This window comes from Lytechinus variegatus, chromosome 1, assembly GCF_018143015.1.
Source record: "Lytechinus variegatus isolate NC3 chromosome 1, Lvar_3.0, whole genome shotgun sequence".
Lineage (NCBI taxonomy): Eukaryota > Metazoa > Echinodermata > Echinoidea > Temnopleuroida > Toxopneustidae > Lytechinus > Lytechinus variegatus.
The window spans coordinates 80,549,169-80,572,078 of record NC_054740.1 but is presented as its reverse complement, the minus strand read 5'-3'; the positions used below and the strand labels follow the sequence as shown (position 1 = coordinate 80,572,078).

Here is a 22,910-nt window from a genome sequence, read left to right as displayed (position 1 = left end):
TACAAACATGCTCCTTTCACATTTCTTCTTTTGAAAAGACATTTCATTTGTGTTTGCTCTATTTTCACCAATCATAATATTCATGGAATAATCCATAACAAAGGGTCAATTCACTCAATTTGTGTACAGGTCTTCCAATGAAACTGTTTGATAATGAAAGTCAAACAAATCTCAATAACTTAAAAGAGAGTCTCTGACATGAATATTGACCCAAAGTGCAACAATTTCCCCACTCTCCTTTATTTTCCTAAGATAATAAGAAGAAAAAAACGTATATATCATGTTTGTCGAAAAAAAAGCTTTTATACATGTATTTATCCCTTACTTCCGCGTCAGAGCAACACACGTTTTCCAATAAAAAAAAACCCTTTTAAATGCATATTTACAGTGATAATTGGTCATACTGCCAGGAATTAGTGAAAATACTTGATTGATGCAACTACCTTCTGTGGTTGTTCCAGGTGGTGTGCAAGTGACAGTGTGCCAACTGCAGCACATCCATCTACATTCATAGTCCCGACATACTGGTCTTCCTAGTATATTAATACAGCGAAGACCTGTATTAACATCAACGGTAACAGCGTCATCAGTTTCATTCCACATAACATGTGTGTCTACAGTCCTGCACTGGATAGCGAATACGTCGCAAACTCTGGGGAAACCAGGGAAGTGCCGGGCATCTTCAAGAAGTTCAACTTCCTCAGCTGGAGCACTCTCAGATTGTATTTGACCAGAATCATCGTTAATCCATGCAGTCCAAACACATGTTCTTTGTTCGCCGGAACACACACTCTGCAAGACAAAAGGAGTTTTGGATTGCCAATATAACAGGACAATATCAATGGCAAAATTCAGTTTAAGTATTAATGACACTAATAATTGACAATCATATTATTCACAGCAATGATATTAATAATAATAATATCATTTTACCAGGGGTAGCCACTTCAGTTGAAAAAACTGTTCACCGAGCAGGTCTGGCTTAACATGATGATGGTATTCATACCATAGCATTTAATGGACTGCCTAGGCTCAGAGCATTCGTGGAACTTCTTCCTACAGGGTAACCATTTATTACACCTACACATATAATTATAACTATCAATCAGTAAATCAACATTTCACTACCAAACTAGAAACTATCATTTCCGCAAGAGACAAGCTCCTCTTTACCTCATTGGCAAGTTTATACAAATTGACCCTTCCTTTCTTTCATCAGGATGGGTAAATCACAAAGCAAGATATTAATATCTAAATATGCCTGAAATAGCAGGCAGAAATTGAATGGAACTGGTGACTAGAATAGCATATCAATATATACTTTATCAAGGTATTTGTCGCAATTCTACTTTTAATACATTAGCTTTTTTTAGTGATAGAGTATCATCTCTGACACTACCCTTCACTTCTTCACTAAAACAGTAACCAAAGCATTTACAAAAAATGGTCCTTTTCTCACAAACTTGACTAACTGTGTCTACTGCCATTCATACATTATCCATATTCTGGAATGTTTCCAGATATTATGCCAATTGTTCCCTGTGTTGTACCTGTTGTGGTGGATGGAGTTGGTTCTGGAGAGGTTACAGTTGTTGTGGTCCTCGTCGTTGTTTCTGGAGTAGTTGTTGTTACTGTTGTTGTTTCTGGAGTAGTTGTTACTGTTGTTGTTTCTGGAGTAGTTGTTGTTCCTACATTTGTTCATGTAAAGAAAAACTAGATGTATATTATCATAAAGGATGAAATATGACAATATTCTGTTCCAAAGTAGCAAATGAAACGCAATTAAAGGGAAATCAGCCATGGTAACAGAATATTATGTCTGCAAGTATCCAATTCAAAATGAAAAAAGAAATCTTTCACTTTTTAAAAATGCTGATAAATCATTTCTATTTAACTACCCTTACCCTGGGACATCACCTACATGTATGTGACAAAACTAAAATCCCCCAAAAGGATAAAGGTCATTAATCTACAATTCAAAACTATCCTACTGTTTTTCCCATCCTGTAAATCTTTCACAAACATGCTCCTTTCACATTTCTTCTTTTGAAACGACATTTCATTTGTGTTTGCTTTATTTTCACCAATCATAATATTCATGGAATAATCCATAACAAAGGGTCAATTCACTCAATTTGTGTACAGGTCTTCCAATGAAACTGTTTGATAATGAAAGTCAAACAAATCTCAATAACTTAAAAGAGAGTCTCTGACATGAATATTGACCCAAAGTGCAACAATTTCCCCACTCTCCTTTATTTTCCTAAGATAATAAGAAGAAAAAAACGTATATATCATGTTTGTCGAAAAAAGCTTTTATACATGTATTTATCCTTTACTTCCGCGTCAGAGCAACACACGTTTTCCAATAAAAAAACCCTTTTAAATGCATATTTACAGTGATGATTGGTCATACTGCCAGGAATTAGTGAAAATACTTGATTGATGCAACTACCTTCTGTGGTTGTTCCAGGTGGTGTGCAAGTGACAGTGTGCCAACTGCAGCACATCCATCTACATTCATAGTCCCGACATATTGGTCTTCCTAGTATATTAATACAGCGAAGACCTGTATTAACATCAACGGTAACAGCGTCATCAGTTTCATTCCACATAACATGTGTGTCTACAGTCCTGCACTGGATAGCGAATACGTCGCAAACTCTGGGGAAACCAGGGAAGTGCCGGGCATCTTCAAGAAGTTCAACTTCCTCAGCTGGAGCACTCTCAGATTGTATTTGACCAGAATCATCGTTAATCCATGCAGTCCAAACACATGTTCTTTGTTCGCCGGGAACACACTCTGCAAGACAAAAGGAGTTTTGGATTGCCAATATAACAGGACAATATCAATGGCAAAATTCAGTTTAAGTATTAATGACACTAATAATTGACAATCATATTATTCACAGCAATGATATTAATAATAATAATATCATTTTACCAGGGGTAGCCACTTCAGTTGAAAAAACTGTTCACCGAGCAGGTCTGGCTTAACATGATGATGGTATTCATACCATAGCATTTAATGGACTGCCTAGGCTCAGAGCATTCGTGGAACTTCTTCCTACAGGGTAACCATTTATTACACCTACACATATAATTATAACTATCAATCAGTAAATCAACATTTCACTACCAAACTAGAAACTATCATTTCCGCAAGAGACAAGCTCCTCTTTACCTCATTGGCAAGTTTATACAAATTGACCCTTCCTTTCTTTCATCAGGATGGGTAAATCACAAAGCAAGATATTAATATCTAAATATGCCTGAAATAGCAGGCAGAAATTGAATGGAACTGCCCCTACCGAAATTTAAGCGTGCCGCTTGCTAGTAACTAGCATGCGACTAGCAGGGCACTCGCTTAATAAGCGAGTGCATGCTAGCGAACAGTCCCTGCTCGCTAAAAGATCGCTTAACTATTACTCTGCACGCATATCACACGCTTATTAAGCTAACCGCATGCTAGTTACTAGCATGCCGCAAGCTTGCGCAAGCTAGTCGCACGCTTCCCGCAAGCTTGGAAATTTCTGTAGGGGTGGTGACTAGAATAGCATATCAATATATACTTTATCAAGGTATTTGTCGCAATTCTACTTTTAATACATTAGCTTTTTTTAGTGATAGAGTATCATCTCTGACACTACCCTTCACTTCTTCACTAAAACAGTAACCAAAGCATTTACAAAAAATGGTCCTTTTCTCACAAACTTGACTAACTGTGTCTACTGCCATTCATACATTATCCATATTCTGGAATGTTTCCAGATATTATGCCAATTGTTCCCTGTGTGTACCTGTTGTGGTGGATGGAGGTGGTTCTGGAGAGGTTACAGTTGTTGTGGTCCTCGTCGTTGTTTCTGGAGTAGTTGTTGTTACTGTTGTTGTTTCTGGAGTAGTTGTTACTGTTGTTGTTTCTGGAGTAGTTGTTGTTCCTACATTTGTTCATGTAAAGAAAAACTAGATGTATATTATCATAAAGGATGAAATATGACAATATTCTGTTCCAAAGTAGCAAATGAAACGCAATTAAAGGGAAATCAGCCATGGTAACAGAATATTATGTCTGCAAGTATCCAATTCAAAATGAAAAAAGAAATCTTTCACTTTTTAAAAATGCTGATAAATCATTTCTATTAACTACCCTTACCCTGGGACATCACCTACATGTATGTGACAAAACTAAAATCCCCCAAAAGGATAAAGGTCATTAATCTACAATTCAAAACTATCCTACTGTTTTTCCCATCCTGTAAATCTTTCACAAACATGCTCCTTTCACATTTCTTCTTTTGAAACGACATTTCATTTGTGTTTGCTTTATTTTCACCAATCATAATATTCATGGAATAATCCATAACAAAGGGTCAATTCACTCAATTTGTGTACAGGTCTTCCAATGAAACTGTTTGATAATGAAAGTCAAACAAATCTCAATAACTTAAAAGAGAGTCTCTGACATGAATATTGACCCAAAGTGCAACAATTTCCCCACTCTCCTTTATTTTCCTAAGATAATAAGAAGAAAAAAACGTATATATCATGTTTGTCGAAAAAAGCTTTTATACATGTATTTATCCTTTACTTCCGCGTCAGAGCAACACACGTTTTCCAATAAAAAAAACCCTTTTAAATGCATATTTACAGTGATAATTGGTCATACTGCCAGGAATTAGTGAAAATACTTGATTGATGCAACTACCTTCTGTGGTTGTTCCAGGTGGTGTGCAAGTGACAGTGTGCCAACTGCAGCACATCCATCTACATTCATAGTCCCGACATACTGGTCTTCCTAGTATATTAATACAGCGAAGACCTGTATTAACATCAACGGTAACAGCGTCATCAGTTTCATTCCACATAACATGTGTGTCTACAGTCCTGCACTGGATAGCGAATACGTCGCAAACTCTGGGGAAACCAGGGAAGTGCCGGGCATCTTCAAGAAGTTCAACTTCCTCAGCTGGAGCACTCTCAGATTGTATTTGACCAGAATCATCGTTAATCCATGCAGTCCAAACACATGTTCTTTGTTCGCCGGGAACACACTCTGCAAGACAAAAGGAGTTTTGGATTGCCAATATAACAGGACAATATCAATGGCAAAATTCAGTTTAAGTATTAATGACACTAATAATTGACAATCATATTATTCACAGCAATGATATTAATAATAATAATATCATTTTACCAGGGGTAGCCACTTCAGTTGAAAAAACTGTTCACCGAGCAGGTCTGGCTTAACATGATGATGGTATTCATACCATAGCATTTGATGGACTGCCTAGGCTCAGAGCATTCGTGGAACTTCTTCCTACAGGGTAACCATTTATTACACCTACACATATAATTATAACTATCAATCAGTAAATCAACATTTCACTACCAAACTAGAAACTATCATTTCCGCAAGAGACAAGCTCCTCTTTACCTCATTGGCAAGTTTATACAAATTGACCCTTCCTTTCTTTCATCAGGATGGGTAAATCACAAAGCAAGATATTAATATCTAAATATGCCTGAAATAGCAGGCAGAAATTGAATGGAACTGGTGACTAGAATAGCATATCAATATATACTTTATCAAGGTATTTGTCGCAATTCTACTTTTAATACATTAGCTTTTTTTAGTGATAGAGTATCATCTCTGACACTACCCTTCACTTCTTCACTAAAACAGTAACCAAAGCATTTACAAAAAATGGTCCTTTTCTCACAAACTTGACTAACTGTGTCTACTGCCATTCATACATTATCCATATTCTGGAATGTTTCCAGATATTATGCCAATTGTTCCCTGTGTTGTACCTGTTGTGGTGGATGGAGTTGGTTCTGGAGAGGTTACAGTTGTTGTGGTCCTCGTCGTTGTTTCTGGAGTAGTTGTTGTTACTGTTGTTGTTTCTGGAGTAGTTGTTACTGTTGTTGTTTCTGGAGTAGTTGTTGTTCCTACATTTGTTCATGTAAAGAAAAACTAGATGTATATTATCATAAAGGATGAAATATGACAATATTCTGTTCCAAAGTAGCAAATGAAACGCAATTAAAGGGAAATCAGCCATGGTAACAGAATATTATATCTGCAAGTATCCAATTCAAAATGAAAAAAGAAATCTTTCACTTTTTAAAAATGCTGATAAATCATTTCTATTTAACTACCCTTACCCTGGGACATCACCTACATGTATGTGACAAAACTAAAATCCCCCAAAAGGATAAAGGTCATTAATCTACAATTCAAAACTATCCTACTGTTTTTCCCATCCTGTAAATCTTTCACAAACATGCTCCTTTCACATTTCTTCTTTTGAAACGACATTTCATTTGTGTTTGCTTTATTTTCACCAATCATAATATTCATGGAATAATCCATAACAAAGGGTCAATTCACTCAATTTGTGTACAGGTCTTCCAATGAAACTGTTTGATAATGAAAGTCAAACAAATCTCAATAACTTAAAAGAGAGTCTCTGACATGAATATTGACCCAAAGTGCAACAATTTCCCCACTCTCCTTTATTTTCCTAAGATAATAAGAAGAAAAAAACGTATATATCATGTTTGTCGAAAAAAGCTTTTATACATGTATTTATCCTTTACTTCCGCGTCAGAGCAACACACGTTTTCCATAAAAAAACCCTTTTAAATGCATATTTACAGTGATAATTGGTCATACTGCCAGGAATTAGTGAAAATACTTGATTGATGCAACTACCTTCTGTGGTTGTTCCAGGTGGTGTGCAAGTGACAGTGTGCCAACTGCAGCACATCCATCTACATTCATAGTCCCGACATATTGGTCTTCCTAGTATATTAATACAGCGAAGACCTGTATTAACATCAACGGTAACAGCGTCATCAGTTTCATTCCACATAACATGTGTGTCTACAGTCCTGCACTGGATAGCGAATACGTCGCAAACTCTGGGGAAACCAGGGAAGTGCCGGGCATCTTCAAGAAGTTCAACTTCCTCAGCTGGAGCACTCTCAGATTGTATTTGACCAGAATCATCGTTAATCCATGCAGTCCAAACACATGTTCTTTGTTCGCCGGGAACACACTCTGCAAGACAAAAGGAGTTTCGGATTGCCAATATAACAGGACAATATCAATGGCAAAATTCAGTTTAAGTATTAATGACACTAATAATTGACAATCATATTATTCACAGCAATGATATTAATAATAATAATATCATTTTACCAGGGGTAGCCACTTCAGTTGAAAAAACTGTTCACCGAGCAGGTCTGGCTTAACATGATGATGGTATTCATACCATAGCATTTGATGGACTGCCTAGGCTCAGAGCATTCGTGGAACTTCTTCCTACAGGGTAACCATTTATTACACCTACACATATAATTATAACTATCAATCAGTAAATCAACATTTCACTACCAAACTAGAAACTATCATTTCCGCAAGAGACAAGCTCCTCTTTACCTCATTGGCAAGTTTATACAAATTGACCCTTCCTTTCTTTCATCAGGATGGGTAAATCACAAAGCAAGATATTAATATCTAAATATGCCTGAAATAGCAGGCAGAAATTGAATGGAACTGGTGACTAGAATAGCATATCAATATATACTTTATCAAGGTATTTGTCGCAATTCTACTTTTAATACATTAGCTTTTTTTAGTGATAGAGTATCATCTCTGACACTACCCTTCACTTCTTCACTAAAACAGTAACCAAAGCATTTACAAAAAATGGTCCTTTTCTCACAAACTTGACTAACTGTGTCTACTGCCATTCATACATTATCCATATTCTGGAATGTTTCCAGATATTATGCCAATTGTTCCCTGTGTTGTACCTGTTGTGGTGGATGGAGTTGGTTCTGGAGAGGTTACAGTTGTTGTGGTCCTCGTCGTTGTTTCTGGAGTAGTTGTTGTTACTGTTGTTGTTTCTGGAGTAGTTGTTACTGTTGTTGTTTCTGGAGTAGTTGTTGTTCCTACATTTGTTCATGTAAAGAAAAACTAGATGTATATTATCATAAAGGATGAAATATGACAATATTCTGTTCCAAAGTTGCAAATGAAACGCAATTAAAGGGAAATCAGCCATGGTAACAGAATATTATGTCTGCAAGTATCCAATTCAAAATGAAAAAAGAAATCTTTCACTTTTTAAAAATGCTGATAAATCATTTCTATTTAACTACCCTTACCCTGGGATATCACCTACATGTATGTGACAAAACTAAAATCCCCCAAAAGGATAAAGGTCATTAATCTACAATTCAAAACTATCCTACTGTTTTTCCCATCCTGTAAATCTTTCACAAACATGCTCCTTTCACATTTCTTCTTTTGAAATGACATTTCATTTGTGTTTGCTCTATTTTCACCAATCATAATGTTAATGGAATAATCCTTAACAAAGGGTCAATTCACTCAATTTGTGTACAGGTCTTCCAATGAAACTGTTTGATAATGAAAGTCAAACAAATCTCAATAACTTAAAAAGAGAGTCTCTGACATGAATATTGACCCAAAGTGCAACAATTTCCCCACTCTCCTTTATTTTCCTAAGATAATAAGAAGAAAAAAACGTATATATCATGTTTGTCGAAAAAAAGCTTTATACATGTATTTATCCCTTACTTCCGCGTCAGAGCAACACACGTTTTCCAATAAAAAAAAACCCTTTTAAATGCATATTTACAGTGATAATTGGTCATACTGCCAGGAATTAGTGAAAATACTTGATTGATGCAACTACCTTCTGTGGTTGTTCCAGGTGGTGTGCAAGTGACAGTGTGCCAACTGCAGCACATCCATCTACATTCATAGTCCCGACATATTGGTCTTCCTAGTATATTAATACAGCGAAGACCTGTATTAACATCAACGGTAACAGCGTCATCAGTTTCATTCCACATAACATGTGTGTCTACAGTCCTGCACTGGATAGCGAATACGTCGCAAACTCTGGGGAAACCAGGGAAGTGCCGGGCATCTTCAAGAAGTTCAACTTCCTCAGCTGGAGCACTCTCAGATTGTATTTGACCAGAATCATCGTTAATCCATGCAGTCCAAACACATGTTCTTTGTTCGCCGGGAACACACTCTGCAAGACAAAAGGTTTGGATTGCCAATATAGCAGGACAATGTGAATGGCAGAACTCAGTTTAAGTGTTAATAATACTAATAATTGACAATCATATTATTCACAGCAATAATATCAATAACAATAATAACAACATCATTTTACCAGGGGTAGCCACGTCAGTTCCCAAAACTGTTCACTGAGCAGGTCTGGCTTAACATGATGATGGTTTTCATACCATAGCATTTGAGGGACTGCCTAGGCTCAAAGCATTTGTGAAATTTCTTCCTACAGGGTAACCATTTATGACACCTACACATATAATTATAACTATCAATCAGTAAATCAACATTTCCCTGCCAAACTAGAAACTATAATTTCTGCAACAGACAAGCTCCTCTTTACCTCATCGGCAAGTTTATACAATCAAGGAGGTTTAAATGAGACAGAGTAACAGCAAACAAAATCCCTTTGAACAAGCTTCGAAGCTGCCAGCAGAAAGTATGTCAGGCATGCACTTTGCTCAACATCTCTTGCAATTGCGTAGACAAATGATTCCCGCGTGACCCTGCAGCTATAGGTCATATATAAAGGGAAATATGCTATTGTGATGATAATTACTTTTTCGCCGCATCTGGTCTGGATTTGTGTAGTACATAATTCGGAGGCATGCGAAAATAAACTATGCAATATGTCCTGAAATATGATACAAATTTCCTCGAATGGGCATGTGCGGGCACTCATCTGGCATATACAATAATGAATAGCAATATTCCATTGACCACATTTGAAATTTACATATACTGCAAACGATCGAAAAAGTGTAAAATCAGGTTTCAGTAAAGGTCAAATTCTTACTTTTTCCACTAATTAACCGTAAATTGATATCATCTGGGCAAATATCTCTGCGTAATAGTGCTTGGTTATTGATGTTTTGTCATGCGTACAAATATCTGTTTGTTTATTAATATCAAAGATGGAAAATTGATCCAAATGGATATTCGTAAAATTCAACTTTGGATTCTTCGCTGAAACTGCAGCTTCGAAGGCAGACATCAAAAAGGTCTTAACTGCCGTTCCTTCTTTTGTGCTTCTTTAGAAATGAACAGCTGCTTGAATAAATTTGTTACTTGTTGGAACTCCAGTCATAGAAACTTCTTGATACAATTGACCCTTCCTTTCTTTCATAAGGATGGGTAAATCACAAAGCAAGATATTAATATCTAAATATGCCTGACATAGCAGGCAGAAATTGAATGGAACTGGTGACTAGAATACCAATAAATACTTTATCAAGGTATTTGTCGCAATTCTACATTTAATACATTAGCATCTTGCTTTTCCAACGTACTTGGCCAACTCTTAAATACCACTTGCTCATTGACTCATTTCTGCTTCCCGAGGATCTAATGAAAAGCACAATTCAAAATAATATTAAAACTATCATGCTATTTGAGTTCAAATGACCTTATTCTCATCATAAATAGAATGGAACAACAAACTAGCTTCTCAAAGATGATCATCTGTCCATCTTCTTTCTGGTTGGAGATATCAAGTCGGTGACACCAAAGGAAGGGCAGGAAGGGTGACCCCTTCCCTATGATTTTTGAGTGATAAAGTATCATCTCTGACACTACCCTTCACTTCTTCACTAAAAGAGTATCCAAAGCATTTATAAAAAATGGTCCTTTACTCACAAACTTGACCTAACTGTGTCTACTGCCATTCATACATTATCCATATTCTGGAATGTTTCCAGATATTATGCCAATTGTTACCTGTGTTGTACCTGTTGTGGTGGCAGGAGTTGTTTCCGGTCATGAGAACACTAATGATAAAATAATGCTAATGATACTAATAACTGAGAGGTCTGGCTTAACATGATGATGGTATTCACACCATGGCATTTGATGGACTGCCTAGGCTCAAAGCATTTGTGGAATTTCTTCCTACAGGGTAACCATTTATTACACCTACACATATAATTATACCGTAAGTAATGGACTATAAACAGCACCCGTGGATTTGGACTAAAAATTTTTTTAAAAAATCCTTCTCTCATTTACATGCATATTTGAGGTACAAAGAAACAAAAACTAAGTTAAAGATTTCAAAGCATCCAAATTTGATGGACTGCCTAGGCTCAAAGCATTTGTGGATTCCTTCCTACAGGGTAACCATTTATCACACCTACACATATAATTATAACTATCAATCAGTAAATCAACATTTCACTACTAAACTAGAAACTATAATTTCCGCAATAGACAAGCTCCTCTTTACCTCATCGGCAAGTTTATACAATTGACCCTTCCTTTCTTTCATAAGGATGGGTAAATCACAAAGCAAGATAGTAATATCTAAATGTGCCTGAGATAGCAGGCAGAAATTGAATGGAACTGGTGACTAGAATAGCATATCAATGAATACTTTATCAAGGTATTTGTTGCAATTCTACTTTTAATACTTTAGCATCTTGCTTTTCCAATGTACTTGGCCAACTCTTAAATACCACTTGCTCATTGACTCATTTCTGCTTCCCGAGGATCTAATGAAAAGCACAATTCAAAATAATATTAAAACTATCAAGCTATTTGAGTTCAAATGACCTTGTTCTCAACATGCACACAATGGAACAACAATCTAGCTTTTCAAGATGATCATCTGTCCATCTCCTTTATGGCTGGTGATATCAATTCTGTGGAACAACAAGAAGGGCAGGGAGGTGACCCCATCCCTATGTTTTTGAGTAATAAAGTCTCATCTCGGCCACTTTACCTGCCCTTCTTCACTAAAAGAGTAACCATAGCATTTATAAAAAAAAGGTACATTTAGTTTTATCACAAACTTGACCTGTGACTGCAGCAATTTATACATTATCCACATTCTAGAATGTTTCCAGATATTATGCCAATTGTTCCCTGTGTTGTACCTGTTGTGGTGGCTGGAGTTTTTTCTGGAGTTGTTCCAGTTGTTGCTACTGTTGTAGTGCCTGAAGTTATTCCAGTTGTTGTTCCTGTTGTAGTTTCTAGGGTGGGTCCAGTTGTTGTTCCTGTTGTTGTTTCTGGAGGGGTTCCAGTTGTTGTTCCTGTTGTGGTACCTGTTGTTGTTTCTGGGGTAGGTCCAGTCGTTTTTCCTGATGTGGTGCCTGTTGTTGTTTCTGGAGTGGTTCCAGTTGTTGTTCCTGTTGTTGTTTCTGGGGTGGTTCCAGTTGTTGTTCCTGTTGTGGTGCCTGTTGTTGTTTCTCTTGTGGTTCCAGTTGTTGTTCCTGTTGTGGTGCCTGTTGTTGTTCCTGGAGTGGTTCCAGTTGTTGTTCCTGTTGTGGTGCCTGTTGTTGTTCCTGGAGTGGTTCCAGTTGTTGTTCCTGTTGTGGTGCCTGTTGTTGTTTCTCTTGTGGTTCCAGTTGTTGTTCCTGTTGTTGTTCCTGGAGTGGTTCCAGTTGTTGTTCCTGTTGTGGTGCCTGTTGTTGTTCCTGGAGTGGTTCCAGTTGTTATTCCTGTTGTGGTGCCTGTTGTTGTTTCTCTTGTGGTTCCAGTTGTTGTTCCTGTTGTGGTGCCTGTTGTTGTTCCTGGAGTGGTTCCAGTTGTTGTTCCTGTTGTGGTGCCTGTTGTTGTTTCTCTTGTGGTTCCAATTGTTGTTCCTGTTGTGGTGCCTGATGTTGTCTCTGGAGTCACTCCACTTGTTGTTCCTGTTGTTGTTTCAAGAGTTGTTCCAGGTGTTGTTCCTATTTTCATACATATAAAGAAGAACAAGATATACATTATCATAACGGATAAAATACGACAACAAGAGCAACACTTTCATTGAATCTTTTATTTCCAATAATATTACCAAAAATTGTATTGTTGTCAAAACAACACACCTTTTTTTTCAATAACAACACATTTAAAATGCATATGCAGCGATAGTGATCACACGGCCAGGAATTAGTGAAAATATTTGATTGATGTGCCTACCTTTTGTGGTGGTTTCTCCCGTGGTGGTAGACGGTGTTTCTGGGGTGGTTCCAGTTGTTGTTTCTGGAGTTGTTGCAGTTGTTGTTAATGTTGTAGTGCCTGGAGTTGTTTCTCGAGTGGATCCAGTTGTTGTTCCTGTTGTCGTGCCTGGAGTTGTTCCTGGAGTGGTTCCAGTTGTTGTTCCTGTTGTGGTGCCTGTTGTTGTTTCTCTTGTGGTTCCAGTTGTTGTTCCTGTTGTGGTGCCTGTTGTTGTTCCTGGAGTGGATCCAGTTGTTGTTCCTGTTGTGGTACCTGTCGTTATTTCTGGAGTGGTTGCAGTTGTTGTTCCTGTTGCAGTGCCTGTTGTTGTTTCTCGAGTGGTTGCAGTTGTTGTTCCTGTTGTTGTTTCTGGAGTGGTTCCAGTTGTTGTTCCCGTTGTTTCGAGAGTTGTAATATTGTAGTATTGTTAATAGTGAAATAAATTGGAGTAGTAAAAGAAGTTTGAAAGTTGTCATTAATATTTAGAAATTGCTGGTGAAGCAACAAATTTCAAGTCAATTAGAATTACAACAACATGACGAATTTACCTGAGGAAGTTAATAAAAATATAAATGAAAGAAATACTTACAGAAATCCAGCTGCCTTCATAAGAACACACAATTAAAAAAAATGATAATAACATTGACAATTGATAATGATATTAATAATAATTATTACAATAACAACAAAAACAAATCTACCAGGGGTACCCTCTTCAGTTCCAAAAAATGTTCTCCCAGTTGGCCCAGCTAAACATGATGATGGTATCATTGTCCTGGATTTAGCTGGGCCATTAGGCCCTAAGCATTTCTTCCTCTCGGGTAACCATTTCCTACATCAACACATATAATCAAAACTATCAATTAGTGCATCAACATTCACTACCAAACTAGAAATTATCATTTCTGCAATAAACAAATTCCTTTTAACCTCATAGGCAAGTTTATACAATATGCCTTTCATTAGGATAAGTAAATTCCAAAGCAAGATTGTAGTATCTAAATATGTCTGACAAAGCAGGCACAAATTGAATAGACCTAGTGACTAGAAAAACATATCAATAGATGCTTGATCAAGGTATTTAATGCAATTCTACTTTCAATGCATCAGCATGAGTGATAGGGTCTCATCTCTGACACTTGTACACTAAAAGAAAAACCAAGCATTTAAATAGTTGGTCTTTTCCCCACAACCTCGACCTAACTTTGTGTGCTGCAATTCATATATCATCCATATTCTGGAATGGTGTCAGATATTGTTTCCTGTGTTGTACCTGTTGTGGTGCCTGGAGTTGTTTCTGGAGTTGTTACAGCTGTTGTTCCTGTTGTAGTACCAGTTGTGGTTTCTGGAGTGGTTCCAGTTGTTGTTCCTGTTGTAGTGCCAGTTGTTGTTCCTGGAGTGGTTCCAATTGTTGTTCCTGTTGTAGTGCCTGTTGTTGTTCCTGGAGTGGTTCCAGTTGTTGATCCTGTTGTAGTGCCAGTTGTTGTTCCTGGAGGGGTTCCAGTTGTTGTTCCTGATGTAGTGCCTGTTGTTGTTCCTGGAGCGGTTCCAGTTGTTGATCCTGTTGTAGTGCCAGTTGTTGTTCCTGGAGTGGTTCCAGTTGTTGTTCCTGTTGTAGTGCCTGTTGTTGTTTCTGGAGAGGTTCCAGTTGTTGTTCCTGTTGTAGTACCAGTTGTTGTTCCTGGAGTGGTTCCAGTTGTTGATCCTGTTGTAGTGCCAGTTGTTGTTCCTGAAGTGGTTCCAGTTGTTGTTCCTGTTGTAGTGCCTGTTGTTGTTTCTGGAGGGGTTCCAGTTGTTGTTCCTGTTGTAATGCCTGTTGTTGTTCCTGGAGTGGTTCCAGTTGTTGTACCCGTTGTAGTGCCTGTTGTTGTTCCTTGAGTGGTTCCAGTCGTTGTTCCTATTGTAGTGCCTATTGTTTCTGGAGTGGTTCCAGTTGTTGTTCCTGTTGTGGTGCCTGTTGTAGTTTTTGGAGTGGTTCCTGTTGTTGTTCCTGTTGTATCGCCTATTGTTGTTCCTGGAGCAGTTCCAGTTGTTGTTTCTGGAGTGGTTCCAGTTGTTGTTCCTGTTGTTGTTTCGAGAGTTGTTTCAGTTGTTGTTCCTGTTGTAGTGCCTGTTGTTGTTTCTTGAGTGGTTCCAGTTGTTGTTTCGAGAGTTGTAGTAATGTAGTATTGGTAATAGTGAAATAAAATGGAGTAGTAAAAGAAGTTTGAAAGTTGTCATTAATATTTAGAAATTGCTGGTGAAGCAACTAATCAAGTCAATTAGAATTACAAGAACATGACGAATTTACCTGAGGAAGTTAATATAAATATAACTAATGTTAATCTCAAAATATGAATGAAAGAAATACTTACAGAAATCCAGCTGCCTTCATAAGAACACACAATTACAAAAAATGATAATAACATTGACAATTGATAATAATATTAATAATAATTATTACAATAACAACAAAAACAAATCTACCAGGGGTACCCTCTTCAGTTCCAAAAATGTACTCCCAGTTGGCCCAGCTAAACATAAGGATGGTATCATTGCCCTGAATTTAGCTGGGCCATTAGGACCTAAGCATTTCTTCCTCTCGGGTAACCATTTCCTACATCAACACATATAATCAAAACTATCAATTAGTGCATCAACATTCACTACCAAACTAGAAATTATCATTTCTGCAATAAACAAATTCCTTTTAACCTCATAGGCAAGTTTATACAATATGCCTTTCATTAGGATAAGTAAATTCCAAAGCAAGATTGTAGTATCTAAATATGTCTGACAAAGCAGGCACAAATTGAATAGACCTGTTGACTAGAAAAACATATCAATAGATGCTTGATCAAGGTATTTGTTGCAATATTACTTTCAATGCATCAGCATGAGTGTTAGGGTCTCTCTGACACTTGTACACTAAAAGAAAAACCAAGCATTTAAATAGTTGGTCTTTTCCCCACAACCTCGACCTAACTTTGTGTGCTGCAATTCATATATCATCCACATTCTAGAATGGTGTCAGATAATGTTTCCTGTGTTGTACCTTTTGTGGTGCCTGGAGTTGTTTCTAGAGTTGTTACAGTTGTTGTTCCTGTTGTAGTACCTGTGGTTGTTTCTGGAGGGGTTCCAGTTGTTGTTCCTGTTGTAGTGCCTGTTGTTGATCCTGGAGTGGTTCCAGTTGTTGTACCTGTTGTTGTTCCTGGAGTGGTTCCAGCTGTTGTTCCTGTTGTGGTGCCTGTTGTTGTTTTTGGAGTGGTTCCTGTAGTTGTTCCTGTTGTAGTGCCTGTTGTGGTTCCAGTTGTACCTGTTGTAGTGCCTGTTGTTGTTCCTGGAGTGGTTCCAGTCGTTGTTCCTATTGTAGTGCCTGTTGTTGTTCCTGGAGTAGTTCCAGTTGTTGTTCCTGCTGTAGTGCCTGTTGTAGTGCCTGTTGTTGTTCCTGGAGTGATTCCAGTTGTTGTTCCTGCTGTAGTGCCTGTTGTTGTTCCTGGAGTGGTTCCAGTTGTTGTTCCTATTGTGGTACCTGTTGTTGTTTCTGCAGTGGTTCCAGTTGTTGTACCTGTAGTTGTTTTTGAAGTGGTTCCAGTTGTTGTTCCTGTTGTTTCTTGAGTGGTTCCAGTTGTTGTTCCTATTGAAGTGCCTGTTGTGGTTCCGGATGTGGTTCCAGTTGTTGTTCCTGTTGTGGTACCTGTTGTTGTTCCTGTTGTGGTTCCAGTTGTTGTTCCTGTTGTTTCTGGAGTGGTTCCAGTTGTTGTTCCTACATTTGTTCATGTAAAGAATAACTAGATGTATATTATCATAAAGGATGAAATATGACAATATTCTGTTCCAAAGTTGCAAATGAAACGCAATTGAAAGGAAATCAACCATGGTAACAGAATATTATGTCGGCAAGTATCCAATTTAACTGAAAAAAGAAATCTTTAGCTTTTTAGAAAATTCAGACAAATCATTTCTATTTAATTACCCTTACCCTAGGACATCGCCTACATGTATGTGACAAATCTAAAATTCCAAAACAGGATTCCAAAAGAAATTCCAAAAACTATCCTACTGTTTTTCCCATCCTGTAAATCTTTCACAAACATGCTCCTTTTACATTTCTTCTTTTGAAACAACATTTCATTTGTGTTTGCTCTATTTTCACCAATCATGTTAATGGAATAATCCATAACAAGGATCAATTCACTAAATTTGTGTACAGGTCTTCAAATGAAACTGTTTGATAATGAAAGTCCAACAAAATCACAATAATTTAAAAGAGCATCTCAGACATGAATATTGACCCCAAGTGCAACTCTTTCCCCACACTCCTTTATTTTCCTAAGATATCAAGAAGAAAAAACATACATGTATATATCATGTTTGTCTAAAAAAGCTTTTATATTTATCCCTTACTTCTGCGACAGAGCAACACACGTTTTCAAATAAACAAAACCAATGAAATGCATATTTACAGTGATTTCACCTTAACAACATATCAGCTTATGTACTAGCTTTCTCTCTTCTCTCTCTCTCTCCACACACATGTTCACACACACACACCATTTCTCCTTTTTTTCATATCATACATTGTATCACTTTGGATCATATTGCAATTGATTCATGAACAAATCACATGGTACAATTCTGAACCAAACAACATTCTAGAAACTTTGGGATACATTTCATTTTAATTGGCATGTAAAATAATATTACCATAGTGTAATATGAAATGGTTTACAACCTTCTCTCTGAAAAAAATCCACAAGAACACAAATCATCATGCCATAAATGGATGAATAAACATGTAATTAAAAAAAATCATTGTGTCACATTTCAATACATTTTAAATATCAGATATTTATTTTCACTGAAAAGCTGTTCTAAAGAATCACCTAGTTTCACAAACGTCTATTTGTTTTTCCTAACGCATGTTTAAACATATAACCACTGACCATACCTGCTGGCAGGTGGCATACTTTATAAACATTCAAGAACACATTATAGGCTTTTAGTATCAATGTTGAGAAAATATCTGTTACTTTGATAATTTTATGATTTCTTGAATTATCTATAAATTGTTTGTTGATTAAATCCAGTCGAATATTTACTAAAACAAGCAAAAAAAATTACACAAACATATGGACATGTGCGGTACATGTAGGACCTATATGTAATTCTTACTGTATAATTGTATAATCACTTACCGTGGTAATGATCATTCAAATAATTCAAACAAATTATACCAGTGATTAAAGCTGCTAACATTGTCAGCTTTATAGTCTGGACTTTCCAAAAGTTTTAAAATACACTTTTGCTATGCTTTGAAGGAACCAAAAACAAAATTTTTGACTAGTTCAGATTTTCATGACCATGAACTGTGATGCATATTTTGATTCAAGAACTATGATCACTGCAATTAATTTGGGGATTATTTTTAAGACCTTCTTTAAGATATTAAATAAGACTGAAATACAACACAAGATAAGAAAATAAGATTTTTTCTGTCTCTTGTGAAGAAAAATGAAAAAATTAGAGTGAAACTAGTAAAAAACATCAGTCATCTACACAAATAATCATAGCCCTATCGATATAATATATGCATATATATATTTTATTACAATAGTGTACAATATATTGTACAATATACTGGATTATATGTACAACAAATATACAATTATCCCGAGTGCAGGCTCATTTCACAGAGGCCGAAGGCCGAGGTGAAATAGAACTGCACGAGATATAATTTTATATTTGGAGTTCATATTGTCCAGTAATACATGTATTGTATAATACAGCATTCATTTTTATTATCATTGTTATTTTATTATATTAAATTGTACAACACCTTCTACATGAGCAAATTGGAGGCTGAACTTCAATTATTTGTACCGTTGCACATATACCACCATTGCACGGGTCAGATAAAGGTGACATCACTAAAAATTAAGATTCAACACATTGTACGCATTTAATAAATGCTGATGAACAGGGCTTACTAGCTAAATGCGCATGCCATTATTCTCCCCATTCATTTAACACAGGATTTACCTCCAAATATCAAAAGATATATGTACAATATAACTTTTTGAAGGGAGGTCACATGGTACCAATTTAGCCATTCGCAGTTTGTATTTTACTACCACTATTTACTATATATATATATACTTCATTTGCAGTTTAATCTAAAAAGGTTTACAAAGGGTATTTCCCGAAACAAATCTCACAATGCAAGAAAATTTTTCTTTATGCAATGCAGTGCAGGCATAACAGCTGCTTTGATAAACAAGGTGGATCACAAACCATGAGTCTCACCTTATTTAAGAAACATGTCATTTAACCTTTTGGCCCCTAGATGACCTTTGACCCCCATCATTCTCATGAACACACATGTGGTATAACCCAAGGATCATTTGTACCAAGTGTAAACATAATTGATTCAGAAATAAAAGAATGAGAGCAGTTAGAACAAAATCTTGACCTCTTGACCTCAATGGAATGGCAATAGGTCAGGCAACATGACATTCAACTATCCATGTACTTATTTTTTTAGAGTCTTTGCAATCGATTTGTGCCTACTCTAGAGGAGGCTACACTTCATGCATGTAGCTTTAGCATTCTACTTCATTACATATGCAAGATTGAATAAAGGGGACATTGATCGATGTTGTAGTTCCATCAGGGCATTCAAGCTCAACGACATCTTCAATAATACTCTCCGGTCTACAGCATGAACAGTACTGATCCATTATCATCTGGCCATCTATGATCTGTAAACAATTACAGAAAGCAAATTGAGATATTGTGTGAAGCATGTAAAGACGGAAAATGCATTAGCTTACGTTAAGTCACTTACAATAAGCAATTTTTTCAGTCAGGTGAATTACTGAGGAACCTTTTCATCATATCTCAATATATACAAATAAGAGAAAGTGAAATATGGATGGTTAAAAGGAATTTGAATGATTATTCTGATATCTGAATCAATGATTATGGTAGGCATTTTGATAAACAATGATAAAACATTGCAAAAGGAAAGAAAACAAAGTTGGATGAGAAAAGCAAAAAATTTCCAGTAACATCGGAATGATCTTAACTATGTTACATAGCCATATCACAATGCAAAATACCATGTTCAACTTGTTTCTGCAAAATAGTCAAACCCAAATAAAAAAATAACAAAAACTCTACTGATAGGACAAGAATGTCCAATACCTGGGCCCTCTCTTAAATAGAGTTACAACTGATCCAATCAATTTCAAATGTATGGAAATCCACTCATGTACCATAATAATTTCTACAGGATATTTGCACAATGTCCCTTATAGTAAACAAAGAGAACCAAAATGAATTTTCAAGAGAACAATGAATGTATGAAATTCAATATATCTTATCTCGAAAATATTGTGAACAAACTTGCACTTAAGACATTGAGGTTGCTGGCTGCTCATAGTTGTAGTTGATCGGATCAAGTGCAACTCTTAGTACAGAGTCCTGAACAACAAATCATTTTGCAAAGTCTATGATGGAAAATTATTGCACTAACCTGAGTAAAGGAATGGGATGAAGAGCACTTTCCTTGACATTCATTGAGATAGATAGGGTCTGGGGAAGTACAGTTATTATATGATATGATGGTAGGCGCTTTCCCCTGAACCGTCCCGCACGAGCTATGGGTAGGGTATGTGACTGCCGGCAGTGTTGGGTTTTTCACACCTGTAAGAGAAGACATAAAGAGACAGATGGAAACCAAACTTAGAACCCGGGACCGGTTTCGCAAAAGAGTTAAGTCTGACTTAATAAAGTCATGCTTAAATGCCAAAACATGCAAAATTGCAATCCGGAATTAAGACTATGCAATATCGCACATCCACTGGGTACGCTCAGTAATACATGAATATGATTTTAATGGCAATTAGATGTCACATAGGCACCCCCCCCCCATCCCCCTACAGTAGTTATTCTGATTGAATATACTCACACTATTTGTAAGACTAGGAACAAGTGTTATTAACATGATATCTCCTCAATATCAATGTTTAATTCCTTACCCCTTCATTTAAAAACCTTAACCACCCTCTAGTTAAAAAAAAGAGCTCAAATCATATATTATGTCCGGCAAATGTTAAACTGTCAATGGTTCTTGGGTTCCAACTTTTTTTAACAATTCCAACTTTCTATGCCTGTTTTGTATTCTAATATTAAGTAGGGGAAGGCGGGGTAAGTTGAGCATAGGGGCAAGTTGAGCCACCAGCCCCAGGCCAATAATGAATGAGTCAGACATTGTGGTGGTGTCATGTATTGATGACCCATAGCATAACCCTAACCCACCATATTGTTTTCAACTTTGAAACAAAAAGTAGTTTTTTAGAGGGAAAAATATGAATTTCAGCCAAAAAGTAAAAAAAAGTGTGAAATAGATAAGTGCTTTATAAACACACACGTCTTTAAATATAATAAAGACATGATAACAACATTATTAGTCCAGGTATGGATCTTCATTCTTGTCATAGTCTTTTATATGATGGATGCATAATAAATGTGTGGATACAAAATTATCGCACTAAGTTCGGACTGGGGTAAGTTGAGCCAAACAGCATGGGGCAAGTTGAGCCATGGTAATTCCTATGGTAATGTATCTTAAAAAACAAACAAACCATAAAAATCGATTGAAATGCTGGCAGAAAGGAGTAAATTTACATGAATGCTCTTTTCCTTTTAAAGGATGTTAGTATTTATAGAGAATTAGCAAGTGAAAAGACTTTAAACAAAAAATTGACATGCTGGTTTTCCCCTCATACATTTTGTACATAGTTTTTGTGGCTCAACTTACCCCAGAAGGTGGCTCAAACTTACCCCATATATGGGGCAAGTTGAGCCATTTGACATCGTTTTTTTCAAAGGTCACGATGACTTTCAGTGTGGGGATAGAAAGTTATATATAGGTGGAAAATATTTCAGAAGAATTAAATTTCAAGGCAAGGTACTTATTTCGACAAGATTATTAATCATATCAATTCTAACATGCAAAAAGCAAAAACTGTCACAACTTACCCCGCCTTCCCCTACATATATAAAGTATTTACTTTGTATATTTTCATCATTTGTACATACTTTTATTCTATTTTTACGCTATTAGGGCCCATTTTAATACCAGCTTTTGCTGAAAGGGCACCCTATTGAAATATTGTTCAAATAAATAAATGAATAAAAGATGTGGTAATTCATCTACTTGATCTCATAAATCTAAAACACATGCAAGGAACCAGATGCTGATGCCTCTTGAGAACCAAGCATTCATTTCAATTCTCATGGCAAATTATTCACAAGATTGCCAAAATTACACATCAAAGCTGCAAAGCATCATTAACAAATAGGATTTGTCGGATTAAACCTATCTGGGGCCCGCTGAAGAAAGAGTTGCAATCAAACGCAACTCAAAAAAATCTTGCGCAACTTGATTTTCAGCCAATGAAGCACCCGTATTCGGGACTTGCGCTTGATATTTTGACTTGCATTTAATCGCAACTCTTTCTGCAACAGGCCCCTGACCATTTTTTGCTGTCATCAACACTTTGCAGTTGTTGTAATATGTTTATTTCCTAGTTTTAAAACAGACCTTGTGGATAACATGTCCAGTCTTATTACTGGATTAATGAACAAACTTAATAATCAAGACATTACCTGAATTTGTGGTCCTGATTGTCTTGGTGGTGGATGTTGTAGTTACAGTTTCAGTTGGCTTGGTAGATGTGGTAGTTGTTTCAAGTGTGGTAGGTGGAGCTGTTGAAGATGTTGTAAGGCAGTTGGGATCACTGACAACATTGCGGCAACAGAGAAATCTAAAAATCACAAGGATCCATAAGAGATGGACGAAGAGGGATCAGTATAGTTTTATTGTCATTGATGA

At 36.5% G+C, this 22,910-nt stretch overlaps 5 protein-coding genes across 7 annotated transcripts in view; all 5 read right to left on the bottom strand.

The window, feature by feature from the left end:
* Window positions 1–1,494: 1,494 nt before the first annotated feature.
* Window positions 1,495–10,877, bottom strand: LOC121431977 (integumentary mucin C.1-like). The gene is made up of 9 exons (XM_041629781.1): window positions 10,835–10,877; window positions 8,730–9,077; window positions 7,822–7,959; window positions 6,716–7,063; window positions 5,812–5,949; window positions 4,706–5,053; window positions 3,801–3,938; window positions 2,456–2,803; window positions 1,495–1,688 (listed from the first exon to the last, which is right to left on the bottom strand). Exons 1-9 carry the CDS (start codon window positions 10,875–10,877, stop codon window positions 1,495–1,497), a joined length of 2,043 nt encoding a protein of 680 aa, XP_041485715.1.
* Window positions 10,878–12,597: 1,720 nt separating this feature from the next.
* LOC121424752 (GATA zinc finger domain-containing protein 14-like) lies at window positions 12,598–13,671 on the bottom strand. Its single transcript, XM_041620521.1, has 2 exons — window positions 13,013–13,671; window positions 12,598–12,780 (listed from the first exon to the last, which is right to left on the bottom strand). Exons 1-2 carry the CDS (start codon window positions 13,504–13,506, stop codon window positions 12,756–12,758), a joined length of 519 nt encoding a protein of 172 aa, XP_041476455.1. The 5' UTR covers window positions 13,507–13,671; the 3' UTR covers window positions 12,598–12,755.
* Window positions 13,672–14,336: 665 nt separating this feature from the next.
* LOC121431967 (bromodomain-containing protein DDB_G0280777-like) lies at window positions 14,337–15,565 on the bottom strand. Its single transcript, XM_041629768.1, has 2 exons — window positions 15,497–15,565; window positions 14,337–14,927 (listed from the first exon to the last, which is right to left on the bottom strand). The coding sequence occupies exons 1-2, from the start codon at window positions 15,563–15,565 to the stop codon at window positions 14,337–14,339; spliced, it is 660 nt and encodes a 219-aa protein (XP_041485702.1).
* A 51-nt stretch (window positions 15,566–15,616) lies between these two features.
* On the bottom strand, window positions 15,617–17,977 carry LOC121431959 (putative per-hexamer repeat protein 5). Its single transcript, XM_041629757.1, has 2 exons — window positions 17,956–17,977; window positions 15,617–16,775 (listed from the first exon to the last, which is right to left on the bottom strand). Exons 1-2 carry the CDS (start codon window positions 17,975–17,977, stop codon window positions 16,018–16,020), a joined length of 780 nt encoding a protein of 259 aa, XP_041485691.1. The 3' UTR covers window positions 15,617–16,017.
* A 1,276-nt stretch (window positions 17,978–19,253) lies between these two features.
* Window positions 19,254–22,910, bottom strand: part of LOC121424733 (mucin-2-like) — a 42,690-nt gene continuing 39,033 nt past the window's right edge. For all 3 annotated transcript variants that reach the window (XM_041620509.1, XM_041620494.1, XM_041620502.1), the window contains 3 exons: window positions 22,685–22,842; window positions 20,547–20,716; window positions 19,254–19,770 (listed from right to left, as the gene is read on the bottom strand). In XM_041620509.1, the coding sequence (XP_041476443.1) occupies window positions 19,612–19,770; window positions 20,547–20,716; window positions 22,685–22,842 (487 nt within the window). In that variant the 3' untranslated portion in view covers window positions 19,254–19,611. The remainder of the gene's footprint in view (window positions 19,771–20,546; window positions 20,717–22,684; window positions 22,843–22,910) is intronic.

Bases quoted from the DNA above. Each gene is read 5' to 3' on its own strand.
- LOC121431959 (XM_041629757.1), bottom strand. From the start codon at position 17,977: ATGCCACCTGCCAGCAGGTATG. The intron at 16,776-17,955 runs GTCAGTGGTTAT...GAACAAATGTAG, and splicing joins GCCACCTGCCAGCAGGTATG to GAACAACAACTGGAACCACT.
- LOC121431977 (XM_041629781.1), bottom strand. From the start codon at position 10,877: ATGACCGGAAACAACTCCTGCCACCACAACAGGTACAACACAG. The intron at 5,950-6,715 runs GTAGTTGCATCA...GAACAAATGTAG, and splicing joins ACCTGGAACAACCACAGAAG to GAACAACAACTACTCCAGAA. The intron at 1,689-2,455 runs GTAGTTGCATCA...GAACAAATGTAG, and splicing joins ACCTGGAACAACCACAGAAG to GAACAACAACTACTCCAGAA.
- LOC121431967 (XM_041629768.1), bottom strand. From the start codon at position 15,565: ATGATACCATCCTTATGTTTAGCTGGGCCAACTGGGAGTACATTTTTG. The intron at 14,928-15,496 runs GTAGATTTGTTT...GCACTACAATAG, and splicing joins AACTGAAGAGGGTACCCCTG to GAACAACGACTGGAACCACT.
- LOC121424752 (XM_041620521.1), bottom strand. From the start codon at position 13,506: ATGACAACTTTCAAACTTCTTTTACTACTCCAATTTATTTCACTATTA. The intron at 12,781-13,012 runs GTAGGCACATCA...GTATGAAAATAG, and splicing joins GGGAGAAACCACCACAAAAG to GAACAACACCTGGAACAACT.